General features: G+C 43.3%; 1 protein-coding gene across 2 annotated transcripts in view; it reads left to right on the top strand.

Moving 5' to 3' along the window:
- Nucleotides 1-16,544, top strand: part of LOC127932128 (chemokine-like protein TAFA-2) — a 171,397-nt gene extending 154,853 nt beyond the window's left edge. For both annotated transcript variants that reach the window (XM_052526534.1, XM_052526533.1), the window contains exon 5: nucleotides 15,613-16,544. In XM_052526534.1, the coding sequence (XP_052382494.1) occupies nucleotides 15,613-15,624 (12 nt within the window). In that variant the 3' untranslated portion in view covers nucleotides 15,625-16,544. The remainder of the gene's footprint in view (nucleotides 1-15,612) is intronic.
- The last annotated feature ends 394 nt before the right edge of the window (nucleotides 16,545-16,938 follow it).

The raw sequence follows: 16,938 nt of genomic DNA, 5'->3' as shown, positions 1-16,938 counted from the left end.
TACAAAGGGAACCCCACCCGCGAGCTGCCCAGTGACGCGAACCTACCAGAGGAGCTACAGTTGAAGTCGGAAGTTTGCATACACTTAGGTTGGAGTCATTAAAACTTGTTTTTCAACCACTCCACAAATTTCTTGTTAACAAACGATAGTTTTGGCGAGTCGGTTAGGACATCTGCTTTGTGCATGACACAAGTAATTTTTCCAACAATTGTTTACATACAGATTATTTCACTGATAATTCACGGTATCACAATTGCAGTGGGTCAGAAGTTTACATACACTAAATTGACTGTGCCTGTAAACAGCTTGGAAAATTCCAGAAAATGATGTCCTGGCTTTAGAAGCTTCTGATAGGCCAATTGACATAGGTTGAGTCAATTGGAGTTGTACCTGTGGATGTATTAAAAGGCCTACTTTCAAACTCAGTGCCTCTTTGCTCAAGAGACTTCAGAAAAACAATTATAGACCTCTACAAGTCTGGTTCATCCAGCAATTTCCAAATGCCTGAAGGTACAACGCTCATCTGTACAAACAAAGCAAGTATAAACACCATGGGACCACGCAGCCGTCATACCGCTCAGGAAGGAGACGCATTCTGTATCCTAGATATGAATGTACTTCAATCCCAGAACAACAGCAAAGTACCTTGTGAAGATGCTGGAGGAAACAGGTACAAAAGTATCTACACTACTCAATAAAATAAAGGGAACACTTAAACAACACAATGTAACTCAGAGTCAATCACACTTCTGTGAAATCAAACTGTCCACTTAGGAACCAACACTGATTGACAATAAATTTCACATGCTGTTGTGCAAATGGAATAGACAACAGGTGGAAATTATAGGCAATTTGCAAGACACCCCCAATAAAGGAGTGGTTCTGCAGGTGGTACCACAGACCACTTCTCAGTTCCTATGCTTCCTGGCTGATGTTTTGGTCACTTTTGAATGCTGGCGGTGCTTTCATTCTAGTGGTAGCATGAGACGGAGTCTACAATCCACACAAGTGGCTCAGGTAGTGCAGCTCATCCTGGATGGAACATCAATGCGAGCTGTGGCAATACATTTTGCTGTGTCTATCAGCGTAGTGTCCAGAACATGGAGGCACTACCAGGAGACATGCCAGTACATCAGGAGACGTGGAGGAGGCCGTAGGAGGGCAACAACCCAGCAGCAGGACCACTACCTCCGCCTTTGTGCAAGGAGGAGCACTGCCAGAGCCCTGCAAAATGACCTCCAGCAGGCCACAAATGTGCATGTGTCTGCTCAAACGGTCAGAAACAGACTCCATGAAGGTTGTATGAGGGCCCGACGTCCACAGGTGGGGGTTGTGCTTACAGCCCAACACCGTGAAGGATGTTTGGCATTTGCCAGAGAACACCAAGATTGGCAAATTTGCCACTGGCGCCCTGTGCTCTTCACGGATGAAAGCAGGTTCACACTGAGCACGTGACAGACGTGACAGAGTCTGGAGACACCGTGGAGAACGTTCTGCTGCCTGCAACATCCTCCAGTATGACCGGTTTGGCGGTGGGTCAGTCATGGTGTGGGGTGGCATTTCTTTGAGGGACCGCACAGCCCTCCATGTGCTCGCCAGAGGTAGCCTGACTGCCATTAGGTACCGAGATGAGATCCTCAGACCCCTTGTGAGACCATATGCTGGTGCGGTTGGCCCTGGGTTCCTCCTAATGCAAGACAATGCTAGACCTCATATGGCTGGAGTGTGTCAGCAGTTCCTGCAAGAGGAAGGCATTGATGCTATGGACTGGCCCGCCCGTTCCCCAGACCTGAATGCAATTGAACACATCTGGGACAACATGTCTCGCTCCATCCACCAACGCACCACAGACTGTCCAGGAGTTTGCGGATGCTTTAGTCCAGGTCTGGGAGGAGATCCCTCAGGAGACCATCCGCCACCTCATCAGGAGCATGCCCAGGCATTGTAGGGAGGTGATACAGGCACGTGGAGGCCACACACACTACTGAGCCTAATTTTGACTTGTTTTAAGAACATTACATCAAAGTTGGATCAGTCTGTAGTGTGGTTTTCCACTTTAATTGTGAGTGTGACTCCAAATCCAGACCTCCATGGCTTGATAAATTTGATTTCCATTGATCATTTTTGGGTGATTTTGTTGTCAGCACATTCAACTATGTAAAGAAAAAAGTATTTAATAAGAATATTTCATTCATTCATTCAGATCTAGGATGTGTCATTTTAGTGTTCCCTTTATTTTTTTGAGCAGTGTATATCCACAGTAAAACGAGTCCTATATCGACATAACATCAAAGGCAAGGAAGGAAGAAGCCACAACCTGCTCCACAACCGCCATAAAAAGCCAGACTACGGTTTGCAACTGCACATGGGGACAAAGATCGTACTTTTTGGAGAAGTGTCCTCTGGTCTGATGAAACAAAAATACAACTGTTTGCCCATAATGACCATTGTTACGTTTGGAGAAAAAGTGGGAGGCTTGCAAGCCGAAGAACACCATTCCAACCGTGAAGCACGGTTGTGGCAGCATCATGTTGTAGGGGTGTTTTACTGCAGGAGGGACTGGTGCACTTCACAAAATAATGGCATAATAAGGAAAGAAAACTATGTGGATATATTGAAGCAACATCTCAAGACATCAGTTAGGAAGTTAAAGCTTGGTCACAAATGGTTCTTCCAAATGGACAATGACCCCAAGCATACTTCCAAAGTTGTGGAAAAATGGCTTAAGGACAACAAAGTCAAGGTATTGGAGTGGCCATCACAAAGCCCTGACCTAAATCCCATAGAGAATTTGTGGGCAGAACTGAAAAAGCATTTGCGAGCAAGGAGGCCTACAAACCTGACTCGGTTACACCAGCTTTGTGAGGAGGAATGGGCCAAAATTCACCCAACTTATTGTGGGAATCTTGTGGAAGGCTACCTGAAACGTTTGACCAAAGTTCAACAATTTTAAAAGGCAATGCTACCAAATACGAATTGAGCGTATTATTCTGACATTTCACATTCTTAAAATAAAGTGGTGATCCTAACTGATCTAAGACAGGGAATTTTAACTAGGATTAAATGTCAGGAATTGCAAAAAACTGAATTTGAATGTAATTCCGTGTATGCTAGCTTCGAGGCAAGCAACACTGAAGCTTTCATGAGAGCACCAGCTGTTCTGGACGATTGTGTGGTCACGCTCTCCGTAGCCAATATGAGCAAGACCTTTAAACAGGTCAACATTCAGAAGGCTGCAGGGCCAGAAGGAATACCAGGGCGTGTACTCATAGCATGCGAGGACCAACTAGCAAGTATCTTCACTGACATTTTCAACCTCGTCCCTTTGCTAAGAATGTCTAGGTAACCTGCCTAAACCTGCCTAAGTGCTTCGAAAGGCTGGGCCTGGCTAACATCAATACCGTCATTCCGGAAACCTTAGACCCACTCCAATTAGCATACCGCCCCAACAAATCCACAGATGACTTAATCTCAATCACACTACACACTGCCCTTTCCCATCTGGACAATAAAAAACACCTACGGTGGGGCAAAAAAGTATTTAGTCGGCCACCAATTGTGCAAGTTCTCCCACTTAAAGAGATGAGAGAGGCCTGTAATTTTCATCATAGGTACACTTCAACTATGACAGACAAAATGCGAAAAAAAAATCCAGAAAATCTCATTGCAGGATTTTTTATGAATTTATTTGCAAATTATGGTGTATTTGGTCACCTACAAACAAGCAAGTTTTCTGGCTCACAGACCTGTAACTTCTTCTTTAAGAGGCTCCTCTTTCCTCCACTCGTTACCTGTATTAATGGCACCTGTTTGAACTTGTTATCAGTATAAAAGACACCTGTCCACAACCTCAAACAGTCACATTCCAAACTCCACTATGGCCAAGACCAAAGATCTATCAAAGGACACCAGAAACAAAATTGTAGACCTGCACCAGGCTGGGAAGACTGAATCTGCAATAGGTAAGCAGCTTGGTTTGAAGAAATCAACTGTGGGAGCAATTATTAGGAAATGGAAGACATACAAGATCACTGATAATCTCCCTCGATCTCCACGCAAGATCTCACCCCGTGGGGTCAAAATGATCACAAGAACAGTGAGCAAAAATCCCAGAACCACACGGGGGGACCTAGTGAATGACCTACAGAGAGCTGGGACCAAAGTAACAAAGCCTACAATTAGTAACACACTACGCCGCCAGGGACTCAAATCCTGCAAATCCTGCCAGACGTGTCCCCCTGCTTAAGCCAGTACATGTCCAGGCCCGTCTGAAGTTTGCTAGAGAGCATTTGGATGATCCAGAAGAAAATTGGGAGAATGTCATATGGTCAGATGAAACCAAAATACAACTTTTTGGTATAAACTCAACTTGTCGTGTTTGGAGGACAAAGAATGCTGAGTTGCATCCAAAGAACACCATACCTACTGTGAAGCATGGGGGTGGAAACATCATGCTTTTGGGCTGTTTTTCTGCAATGGGACAAGGACGACTGATCCGTGTAAAGGAAAGAATGAATGTGGCCATGTATCGTGAGATTTTGAGTGAAAACCTCCTTCCATCAGCAAGGGCATTGAAGATGAAACGTGGCTGGGTCTTTCAGCATGACAATGATCCCAAACACACCACCCGGGCAACGAAGGGTTGGCTTCGTAAGAAGATTTCAAGGTCCTGTAGTGGCCTAGCCAGTCTCCAGATCTCAACCCCATAGAAAATCTTTGGAGGGAGTTGAAAGTCCGTGTTGCCCAGCAACAGCCCCAAAACATCACTGCTCTAGAGGAGATCTGCATGGAGGAATGGGCCAACATACCAGCAACAGTGTGTGAAAACCTTGTGCGGACTTACAGAAAACGTTTGACCTCTGTCATTACCAACAAAGGGTATATAACAAAGTATTGAGATAAACTTTTGTTATTGACCAAATACTTATTTTCCACCATAATTTGCAAATAAATTAATAAAAAATCCTACAATGTAATTTTCTGGATTTTTTTAATGCATTTTGCCCCACTGTATGTGAGAATGCTGTTCATTGACTACAGCTCACTGTTCTCACATAGCTCATCACTAAGCTAAGGACCCTGGGACTAAACACCTCCCTCTACAATTGGATCCTAGATTTCCTGACGGGCTGCTCCGAGGTGGTAAGGGTAGGCAACAACTCATCTGCCACGCTGAATCGTCAACACTGGTGACCCTCAGGGGTGTGTCCTTAGTCCCCTCCTTTACTCCCTGTTCACCCACAACTGCATGGCCAAACACGACTCCAACACCATCATTAAGTTTGCTGACGACACCACAGTGGTAGGCCTGATCACCAACAATGATGAGACAGCCTATAGGAAGGAGGTCAGAGACCAGACAGTGTGGTGCCAGGACAACAACCTCTCCCTCAATGTGAGCAAGACAAAGGAGCTGATCGCGGACTACAGGAAAAAGCAGGCCGAACAGGCCACCATTAACTTAGACAGGGCTGTAGTGGAGCTGTAACGATGTTCATCCTCGGAAGAAGGAGTAGACCAAAGCGCAGCGTGGTACGTGTTCATATTTCCTTCAATTAACTGAACACTAAATACAAAATAACAAGAGAATAAATGAAAACCGAAACAGTTCCCGTATGGTGCAAACACTGAAACGGAAAACAACTACCCACAACCCAAAGTGGGAAAACAGGCAGCTGTCTCTGATTGGGAACCAACCCAGGCCAAACACAGAAATACAAAACATAGAACAAAAACATAGAATGCCCACCCCAACTCACACCCTGACCAAACCAAAAAAAGAGACATAAAAAAAGGAACTAAGGTCAGAACGTGACAGGAGCTGGTCGAGAGTTTCAAGTTCCTTGGTGTCCACCAACAAACTATCATGGTCCAAACACACCAAGACAGTCGTGAAGAGGGCACAACAACACCTTTCCCCCTCAGGAGGCTGAAATTATTTGGCTTGGGTCCCCAGATCCTCAAAAAGTTCTACAGCTGCACCATCAAGAGTATCCTGACCGGTTGCATCACCGCCTGATATGATAACTGCTCGGCATCTGACCATAAGCCACTACAGAGTGTAATGCGTACGGTCCAGTACATCACTGGGGCCAAGCTTCCTGCCATCCAGGACCCCTATACCAGGCGGTGTCAGAGGAAAGACCAAAAAATTGTCAAAGACTCCTGTCACCCAAGTCATAGACTGTTTTCTCTAGGGGTGAAGTGACTATGCATAGTCACTTTACCCCTGCATACATGTACAAATGAACTTGATTAACCTGTACCCCTGCACATTGACTCGGTACTGGTACCCCCTGTATATAGCCTCGTTATTGTGTTACTTTTTTATTATTTTTTACTTTAGTTTATTTAGGGCATATTTTCTTAACTCTATTACTTGAGCTGCATTGTTGGTTAAGGGCTTGTAAGTAAGCGTTTCACGGTGTTGTATTCGGCGCATGTGACAAATAAGAATTGATTTGATGATCCTCCGCCCGAGGGAGGTGATGCCCCTTGGATAACGTTGAGACGCTGCAGAGCGAAGAGGACCTCTTCCATAGCCATTCCCATTTGAGCCAGCTGGTTGTGGTGTTGGCGAAGTAGGTTTCCCTGTTCGCTGACCATCTAGGAGAAGCCTTGATCAACTGCTGCTTCCATAATACTGAGATGGTATTCTGTAACATAGACGCTGGGAGTCAGGTGCATTTGGAGAGTTTAATAGAGCACGAACAATAAACAATACAAAAACAGGAGTAGCGCCGGGACATAGGAACAGTCTATAACGGCTGATGGGAAATAACAACAGAGTGCTATAATACGGGGAGTAATCAGGAAGGTGGTAGAGTCCAGGTGTAACTGATGAGGCGCAGGTGTGCGTAATGATGGGTAGCCAGGGTCGGTGGTTCGTAAACTGGAGACATCGAACGCAGGAGGGGAGGATCAGATGTGACAATTGCATTTTACTTTATTTTGTCAATTGTGTATATGCAGGGCTCCCTTGTAAAAGAGACATTTGTCTCAATGGTGACTCCCATTCAGATAAAGGTAAAATAAATCAATATTATATTCACCCATTTTTTTTTTTCCCATATGAAAAGTGTAATTCTGAAGTACATATGACAGTTTGACAGCAGGCTCTGGTGATAAATATGAAAAATAATCACCTTGAAATAGAAAATGCAAGTCTATGGTTCAAATGACTGTATATCCCAGCTCCTACATCGGCTGAAAATATGCCCACCTAGGAAAGCCAACATTATCCTTAAAGGCCCAGTGCAGTCAACATTCATTTTTTCTGTGTTTTATATCATATTATACAACATCTGTTGAAACTAACACTGTACAATTCTGAAAACATTTTATCTGTGTTAATGTATGATAGTTGCTGGTTGGAAATACAATCTAATCACCTTAAGCACCTTCTAATCAGCAGGTTTGCATGGGCTGGAGTTTCTGATTTCCATGGTGACATCACCATGCTGTAAATTGGTTAATAGACCAATAAAAAAGAGAGTTCCAAACATCTCTGCCAATAACAGCTAGTTTTCAGTTTTCCCCTTCCCACTCAGATCCAGACAGTCCTTGCAAAATTCTTCCTTGAGATTTTAATGGAATTATTTTATAGTAAGGCACCAATTTTTTACCCAGAAATTATTAGAAACGGCTGCATTGGGCCTTTAAACATCTCTGCCAGCCTGCCTGCCAGCCTGCCAGCCTGCCAGCCTGCCAGCCTGCCTGCCAGCCTGCCTGCCTGCCTGCCTGCCTGCCTGCCTGCCTGCCTGCCTGCCTATCGGTATACAGAGAACTCTTGCGCTTCCATCTGACCCACTTGCATTTGGCAATGGGATAAGAGAACAGGCTTGGGTCGGGGCCTGCTTTTGAAAAAATCTGAGTAGTCTTGGATGTAACTTCAAACGTCAGCAAGGAAATAAAACAGGCAAAAAACAACAAAGAAACAAACAAACAGCCTCGGAAGAAAAACTGAGCCGTGGAGGTGGATGTTCAGGGTGATTCCAGAGGTTATGTGTGTCTGTGTTTGGGGTGGGGTTGGGGGTGAGGGAGGAAGGGGGTGTGTGACACAGTGGGCCCAGAGCCATCTATCACGGCCTGGTGTTTGACTCACCAAACGCCTGTACTTGAGCTACCTTCTCCATTATTCATTGTGTGGAGGGCCTGGGCGAGGCAGACTTTTTATTTTATTTTAGCCAGGTTAATAATGTATACCCCCTCTCTCTCACACAGACAGACAGACAGACAGAAGGACGGATGGACAGACAGACAGACAGACAGACAGACAGACAGACAGACAGACAGACAGACAGACAGACAGACAGACAGACAGACAGACAGACAGACAGGCAGGCAGGCAGGCAGGCAGGCAGAGAGGCAGGCAGACAGCAGAGACAGACAGACAGACAGACAGACAGACAGACAGACAGACAGACAGACAGACAGACAGACAGACAGGCAGGCAGACAGACAGACAGACAGACAGACAGACAGACAGACAGACAGACAGGCAGGCAGAGAGACAGACAGACAGACAGACAGACAGACAGACAGACAGACAGACAGGCAGGCAGGCAGGCAGGACAGACAGACAGGCAGGCAGGCAGGCAGGCAGGCAGGCAGGCAGCGAGGCAGGCAGGCAGAGATGCAGGCAGGCAGCCTGGTGTGCAGGTGAATGCTACATTACAGTAGGGCTAGACAGAAGCTCAGTTTGTTTGATTTGGGAAGTAGGTTTTATTTCAGTTTGTTTGATTTAGTCTCCTGTACATTGTCATTAAAAAAATATTGTTGATTGACATACAAAAATTTACTCTTTGTAGCATCATATCGATGCCACATAGGCTCTTTTCTAAATGAGAAGTTTGTTTTTAAGCAGTAGGTTTTTGTTCAGTGGTCTAATAAAACTTTTTGGGGGTTCTGTAAAAATCTACATGCTCCTAAAAAGATAGATACGTACCTCGTTTTCAGAATAAGAAGTGTGTGTGGGTCGTAGTATTCATTCAATGATTTGTTTTCTATATGTGCTAATGTGTGTTTTTACGATGTTAAATTGGTAATACATTATTTTGTAATAAATAGAGTCCACCTATAAATCAAAAAACTATCAATAGACTATCAGTGGCTCACCATCTCTCCATATTGATCCAAGTCCTATTTATGGCTGATAACAAATGACGGTGTCACTTCACATCACGACAGATTCACAATAACAAATCACCTCCACAAAGCCCCCAGGGCATCTCTCGAACGACCTTAGCAGCTCTCCATTCTCCCCGTGTCAAAGAGCAGACACAGAGCCTCACACTGGCCAGGCAAGACCAGACCAGGGGTTAGAATCCTTCCGGTAATGTCACCCGTCATGCCCTCATATCTGCTTTCACATCATATCAATCAACACACATCACACATAACAAGCGTCACAGAGCAATTTCACAGGACAAGTGTTATGATGTAAGAGAGAATTAGTTGGATGTCTGTGATGAGAAGCTGGGTAAGATTGCAAAATAACATGCCTACAAAGGGCTGTATTTGTAGTTCCGTCTCCCGGGAAGCGGGCCACTTCTGGGCTGATTTCTCATTGCTAGCTGGGATGCTTGTTCTGGAAATGCGATCAGGAGGGTCCTTACGGAGGGTTTGACACAATCTCGGAGGGTTTGACACAATCCCGGAGGGTTTGACACAATCACAGAGCTTGCGGAGGCCAAATCGAGCTCCATACTGCATAGCTGTGCTTCTCCCAAATGTTTTAACAATGTGGAGGGCTCTGTATAGCTCTGCATTGACTTGATTGGTTGACGGTAGGTTGGGACGAGAGGTCCTGTATAAACACAAACTCACTTCCTTGACAACTTTCGACACAACAGCTCTGCTCTGCTCTGACTTCTGCGGAGGCCGCATCACAGTAAATGCTATGTACGGCCACTGCAGATTTCAGATTGATCATGCAGAGCCTTTAACAGCCAAGCATACACGCAGTAGCCGAGGCGCTTTCAAGGGGACACCTACCATTATATTATAGGGTAATCGATACAGGCTATACCGGTAGCCTACTGTAATTTCATATTATGAGTGAAAAACATCCTCACCCATTCAGAAACAAAGAGGAGCCTACTCTGTGCTCGCAAGACTGGCCCGAAGATACTTCTGTACTACGGAGACATCAGTCCCATGAATTGTCTAAACTAGGATATTCTGCATGCATCCAACCGAATACTGAATACACACCTGTGTCATTAACTAAGAGAAAGAGCAGGCAGGCAGGCCAGCTGGAGGGAGAGAGAGGAGGGGCAGGCAGAACCATGTGGATATATCTTGCTAATCTAATCTGCATCTTGTAATGTCTTGTCTTGCATGCCTCACATATTCACCAAAGTAGCCTAAAGTTTTCCTCCTCCTCTCTGGTTCAATTTAAATTACACAACTTTCCCCAGGCCTTTATAGACATATAGTCTGGTTAGGCTATAACATGGAAAATAATGTTTTGTGATAACAGCACTGTGATTTTAATTGTTTTCTCGTTTAGGGATTTTTCTTAACGTTAAGCATACCAACCTCGTTTAAATATTGTAATGTTTAAACTGTTCACACCCCTAGTTTGGACTAAGATAATGAAGAAGGATGCTTGGGACCCATGTTGATTTTCTGTATTGTACATCCACTGTGATGGACGTTCTTACTCATTGTAAGCCTTGGTAGGTTTCTGAGTCAAATGTGAACAAGGTGATTAGCTCACTAAAGAACTCTAAAGCCAAAGATGTGTTTGGGATGGACTCTACCTGTCTTAAAAACTACAAAGAGTCACTCATTGGCCCCATTACTAAGGTCACCAACACATCTATTGGTCTCGGTGTGTTTCCAAGGGTATGGAAGTCGGCCATAATAACGGCCATCTTTAAATCAGGCGACCCTGCTGACGTGAGTAACTACAGGCCCATTAGTATACTACCTGTGGTGTCAAAGGTTGTTGAAAAGTGTGTAGCAGAACAACTGATTGCCCACCTCAACAACAGCCCCTTCACATTACACTCCATGCAGTTTGGCTTCAGAGCGAAACACTCCACAGAAACGGCCAACTGCTTTCTTCTGGAAAATGTGAAGTCCAAGATGGACAAAGGGGGTGCTGTTGGGGCTGTGTTTCTGGACCTAAGGAAGGCTTTTGATACTGTTAACCATGAGATTCTCATCACAAAATTGTCCAAGTTCAACTTTTCCCCTGATGCCTTGAGATGGATGAAATCATACCTTGAAGGCAGAACTCAGTGTGTCAGAGTGAGCAATGAGCTGTCGCCCACTCGTAGCTATGATGTGGGCGTGCCCCAAGGGTCAATACTGGGGCCCCTCCTGTTCAGCCTGTACATTAATGATCTGCCTTCTGTATGTACTGGGTCTGAAGTTCAAATGTATGCAGATGATACAGTGATATATGTGCATGCAAAGAGCAAACAACAAGCTGCACAAGAACTCACTACTGTAATGGTCCAGGTTACAAAGTGGCTCTGTGACTCGTGTTTGCATCTCAATGTGAAAAAAACTGTTTGCATGTTCTTCACAAAGAGGGCAACAGATGCTACTGAGCCAGATGTCTATGTGTCAGGGGAGAAGCTCCAGGTGGTATCCGATTTTAAGTACCTTGGGATCATACTTGATTCCAACCTCTCTTTAAAAAGCATGTGAAAAAGGTAATTCAAATAACTAAATTCAATCTAGCTAATTTCCGATTTATACGAAATTGTTTGACTACAGAGGTAGCAAAACTGTACTTCAAATCTATGATACTCCCCCACTTAACATACTGCTTGACTAGTTGGGCCCAAGCTTGCTGTACAACATTAAAACCTATTCAGTCTGTCTACAAACAGGCTCTCAAAGTGCTTGATAGGAAGCCCAATAGCCATCATCATTGTCACATCCTTAGAAAACATGAGCTCTTGAGTTGGGAAAATCTTGTGCAATACACCGACGCATGTCTTGTATTCAAGATCCTTAATGGCCTGGCTCCCCCTCCACTCAATATTTTTGTTAAACAGAAAACCCAGACATATGGCAGCAGATCCACAAGGTCTGCCATGAGAGGTGACTGTATAGTTCCCCTAAGGAAAAGCACCTTTAGTAAATCTGCATTCTCTGTGAGAGCTTCCCATGTCTGGAATACACTGCCATCAGACACACATAACTGCACCACATATCACACTTTCACAAAATGCTTGAAGACATGGCTAAAGGTCAATCAGATTTGTGAACATGGTCCCTAGCTGTGTGTTGCCGCTTTCCATGTTGTCTGTAGCTTGTGAGGTATGGAAACACTTTGTTGCTTTTATGAATTTTGTCTTGCTGCTTTTTGTTCTATGTTGCTCTGTCTGTATGCTATGTCTTGCTTGTCCTATGTTGCTATGTTGCTATGTCTATGGTGCTATTGTCTATATTGTAATTGTTTTTAATAACCTGCCCAGGGACTGCGGTTGAAAATTAGCCGGCTGGCTAAAACCGGCACTTTTACTGAAACGTTGATTAATGTGCACTGTCCCTGTAAAAATAAAATAAAACTAAACTAAACTAAACTAGACACACATGATGTTACATGGTTGAGCCTTCAATGCTAGTGCAGATACTATGTGTGGTCCTTCTGTAGCTCAGTTGGTAGAGCATGGCGCTTGTAACGCCAGAGTAGTGGGTTCGATTCCCGGGACCACCCATACGTAGAATGTATGCACACATGATTGTAAGTCGCTTTGGATAAAAGCGTCTGCTAAATGGCATATATTATTATTATTATTATATTATTATTATATATTATTATGTCAAACCTACTGTGTCATTCAATCCCTATTGGTGACAAGCAAAGAACAACATTGAAATAACAACATCATGTTGTTTATCAGGGGTAGGCAATTGTTTGTTTGTGTTTGTTTTTTGTTTGTTTGTCCATGAAGCTTTGAATCAGGGCTTAGTTTGAGCCTGACCAGTCAAATGTGGTCTTTTATCCCAGCTTCCTGATGAGTCTCACTGACTTATGTTCCCCTTTTCCAGCACCCGTGAACAGAAAACTACAGCCTAATGTATTTTTAGATGTTAGATGTTGGTGTGTGATGTCTGTTAGAAAGTGAGACTCATCAGACTCTCAGTCTGTGCCGCTCTGACATTGCTCATCCATATATTTACATATTCTTAATACCATTCCATTACTTTGATGTGTGTGTATTAGGTATGCGTTGTGAAATTGTTAGTTATTACTTGTTAGACATTGCAACATGGTTGGAGCTAGAAACACAAGCATTTCGCTACACCCGTAATAACATCTGCTAAACATGTGCATGTGACCAATAACATTTGATTTGATTTGGATTAAGGCATATCTTGGAACAGTGTGCACTGGAGTACTGACACATCCTGTCGCCTGACCCCGAGCCCTACGCTCTGCGCTGCTTTTCAGGCCAAGACCATGGAGCCTCCGCCACTCACTAATTGAATGACACTAATATGTGCCAATACACAAATAGGAACACCTATGAATGTGTGTGATAACGAGACCCACTTATACTTCTTCACACTAAATATGTTAGCATGTTGTACTTAAAGGGGACTGTTACTATGACCTTGTTAACAGCAAAGAGAGGACAACTAACAGAACTGTTACTATGACCATGTTAACAGTAAAGAGAGGAAAACTACCCAGTTAGCATTGAGCACGCAGGAGGCCGGCGTCCCTCCAGAGTGTTCGAGACGTGAGACGGCTTTTTTGCCCATCTTCTTCATTCACCCCCGATATGCCGCTTTGTAAAGCGGCAGCCGTTCTCCTGCCATTCACTTGCCGTTTTCCTCACACAAAACATTCAGTGGTGATAAATACAAACAATTCAACCGATCTTTAATTCCAGTGTTTTTTTTATTTTATGAAAGCTAGCTAATGGCTACTATCAAGGCATCAAGACAGGTCTGAAAACTCAATGAAGCAAGGTAACAAGGATAACTTCCTGGTGAAGGCTTTTCGGCTTCTTCTGTGGTGTTTAAGATGTGCCACAACCAATATTGTACGTAGAGATCAACACTTTTCTTCAAGTGTGTGAGAAGGTTTAAAGAGGAACCGTTTGTATTGCTTCAAATACAGAATAGTATATTAAATCAATGGCAAAAATGTAGGCTATTTTTGGTCATGATCATGATATCATGAATCTACTTGAACTGTAAATGATTAGGTGTATCACTTTGAGTCATCTTCTATGATTTTAGATGCAGTTTGGCCACATGTGGTTGTATTGTGTTTTTAAATTGGCCAAAAAATCGAATCATATTAAAATCACAACAAATGTAAGGTATTTATAGAAACAACAGAAACAACTTGCAGCCTCTGGCTGTCTGTGATTAGCTGGAAGGTGACAGGCCCAATTTGAGGTTAGAGAAATTCCTTGCCATTGTCTTTCAAATTAACTCATGTCTAGATGGCTTGCCTAGGGCTTATAACTGTCCTCTGAGTGGGGGATAAACGCCAGAGATGCAAAAGTGGCCTGCCAAGGGCTTATAGCGGACCTACTGTATGAGTGGAGGCTACCCACCAGAGATGCAAATCACGTTTTGAATGGCAAACTCCCCTCGCCCACTGGCAGTAGGAAATTATAGTTTATAGAAAGCGGAAAATAGCAAGCGGGAGGAATTTTTTGCGTACTGGAAAACAGCACTGTTAGTATGACCATGTTAACAGCAAATATGGCACGTCATACTGTACTTTGTAAAGGTCCTTTGGATTAATATTCACAGGTTGTCATTTATTGGAGGTAGCTCTGCAGGGTAGTCATCAAATCTGATTTTAAACCTTAACACTAACCTTAACCACAATGCTAACTCTAATGGCTAACCCTAGCCTTAAATGAAGAACAAGAATATATTGTTTTACAATAGGCCTATAGCCAATGTTGACTTTGCAGCTGGGCCATCTAGAGGAAACCGCTTAGTTCTGCCTCTTGGGCAAGACTCATGACAATAAACGTCAACCTGCTACTTTTTGAAGGCCCTTTGGATTAATGTTCAGTGAAATAATTGGCTTAATAGGGTGTCAAAATGGATCATGTGCAGTATGTTTTGAAATGACATATGCTGTACCATACGTACTGTACCACCAAGCAGGGGCTGATGTCATAGACCTTCATAGTTCCAGAATGTACTGATGATGGCAACCATTTTGGTGAAGCAGGAATCCAAACTAGTCTAATTGGAATGCATAGCAATAGAGTTCTAATTCCTAATACTACAGTACAATGTATTTGACTCTGACATCCTAGGACAGGTGAGTGATGGCCATAGCAGCTGGGGATTCAGACTCAGCCTGGTGTATGCAGCCCATTTGACAGATAGATCTACACAGTATGACAGATATAGAATATAGATTTACACAGAAACAGGCAGTGAGGTGTGGGTCTTACTTTGAGATGGATCTTTTGGAATAAACAACGCTCTATCTATGTTGTGTAATTAATCACTAAATCTTCTTCTGGTTTTGTAGCCCCGCAGCCAGGTCAGACTGACTGAGGTTTTTACACACTGCCTGTGTCATAAATAGTTGCAAATCCTAGTTTAATCTGTGGTATCCATTAATATGAACTAACACCCTGCTATCTCCCCTGTTTACAGGTCACGCGATAGTGCTGTCTGTCCTGGACCTGAAGACTTGGTGTCATCAGTCATTTCTTCCTTGACAGAAACCACTGGGTCTTCTTGGATGTGAGAACTATGTATTGAATGATTTTGGGAAGGAACCAGAGACCAGTAAGGGAACATGGAAAACTCCTGAAATTCTACTGAACGGATGCAGAGCAGAGACTTGACCTGGAAATAACATAGAACCACCTATCCAGACTACTGATTACATCCAATTCCTAGCCGTTATTGTATCACCCACCAAATCCCTGTTTGTGTTTTTTCCTCCAACGGACTACTACAGTAGGAGATCCAACCTGCAAGGTATTTATGAATTAAAAAGACATACTGTGGATTACACAAGCGAGATAAACCTTAATTCGAAACATGTGACGTGACATTTTCAAATCTCTTTCCTCTTTTTGTCACTGAGAGCTCAGTGACTCCAAAACAATGTGTCTGTGTTCGAGATGGATTTTAGATCATACGCATTTCCATTCCTTTTTAGCTTTATGAAGCAGATGTCTCTTCTTTTTAAAGTTTTTGATTTGGAAAAAAAATATGAAGTGTTTTTGAGAACTTGAGACATCAAAGGAGATGCACAGCAGAAAAAACAGTTCTAACCTCTACGTTTCAGTGTTTTGAATTAACAGACAACATCCCACTGGGCACAGACTTCAACTCAACATCAATTCCATGTCCGTTAAACGTCATTTCATTGATTGGACGTGTAAACAATGTTGATTTAACCAGTGTGTGCCCAGTAGGATGGTTTCACCAAACCAATGAAAATGACATAAGCTGAGCTCCAACTGTTTTACTAACTGTTTTACTATCTGTTTTTAGAAGCCTGGTGACCAACATTGAGTAAAAGTGTCAGTATTATCTCAATAAACCTATTTCAAAAGGATAACACTGGGTGAAAAAGGGTTTGGTTTTGTATCATAGTTTCAAACGTCTCTGCAATACAATAGATTTTACAACATTGCCGAGGCCACCATCGCAAGATCATCAAATACTGTAAAGCCAAAATAAAAAGCCAAGAATTTCAACACTCCTATTGTGCATATAAACCCCCACAGTACAAGCACAAAATATAATAGAAAATATAAAAAACCATTCCATGCACTTGTTTGTACTATATCACAGTAGCGTAGTACTGAATGTTAACGTTACTGTGAGGCAGGATATCAACAACACTAAAAGTGGCCATTCTGACATGGTCCTGTCATGGGGGTTGATGACGCATTATGAAACAGAGGTCAGAATGGGAAACAATGAACTGCATGAAAAGGAGGCAACCTACTGCACTGACGTCAT

Source organism: Oncorhynchus keta, chromosome 10 (assembly GCF_023373465.1).
Source record: "Oncorhynchus keta strain PuntledgeMale-10-30-2019 chromosome 10, Oket_V2, whole genome shotgun sequence".
NCBI lineage: Eukaryota > Metazoa > Chordata > Actinopteri > Salmoniformes > Salmonidae > Oncorhynchus > Oncorhynchus keta.
The sequence above is the reverse complement of the archived record's forward strand: the minus strand, read 5'-3'. Positions and strand labels throughout refer to the sequence as shown.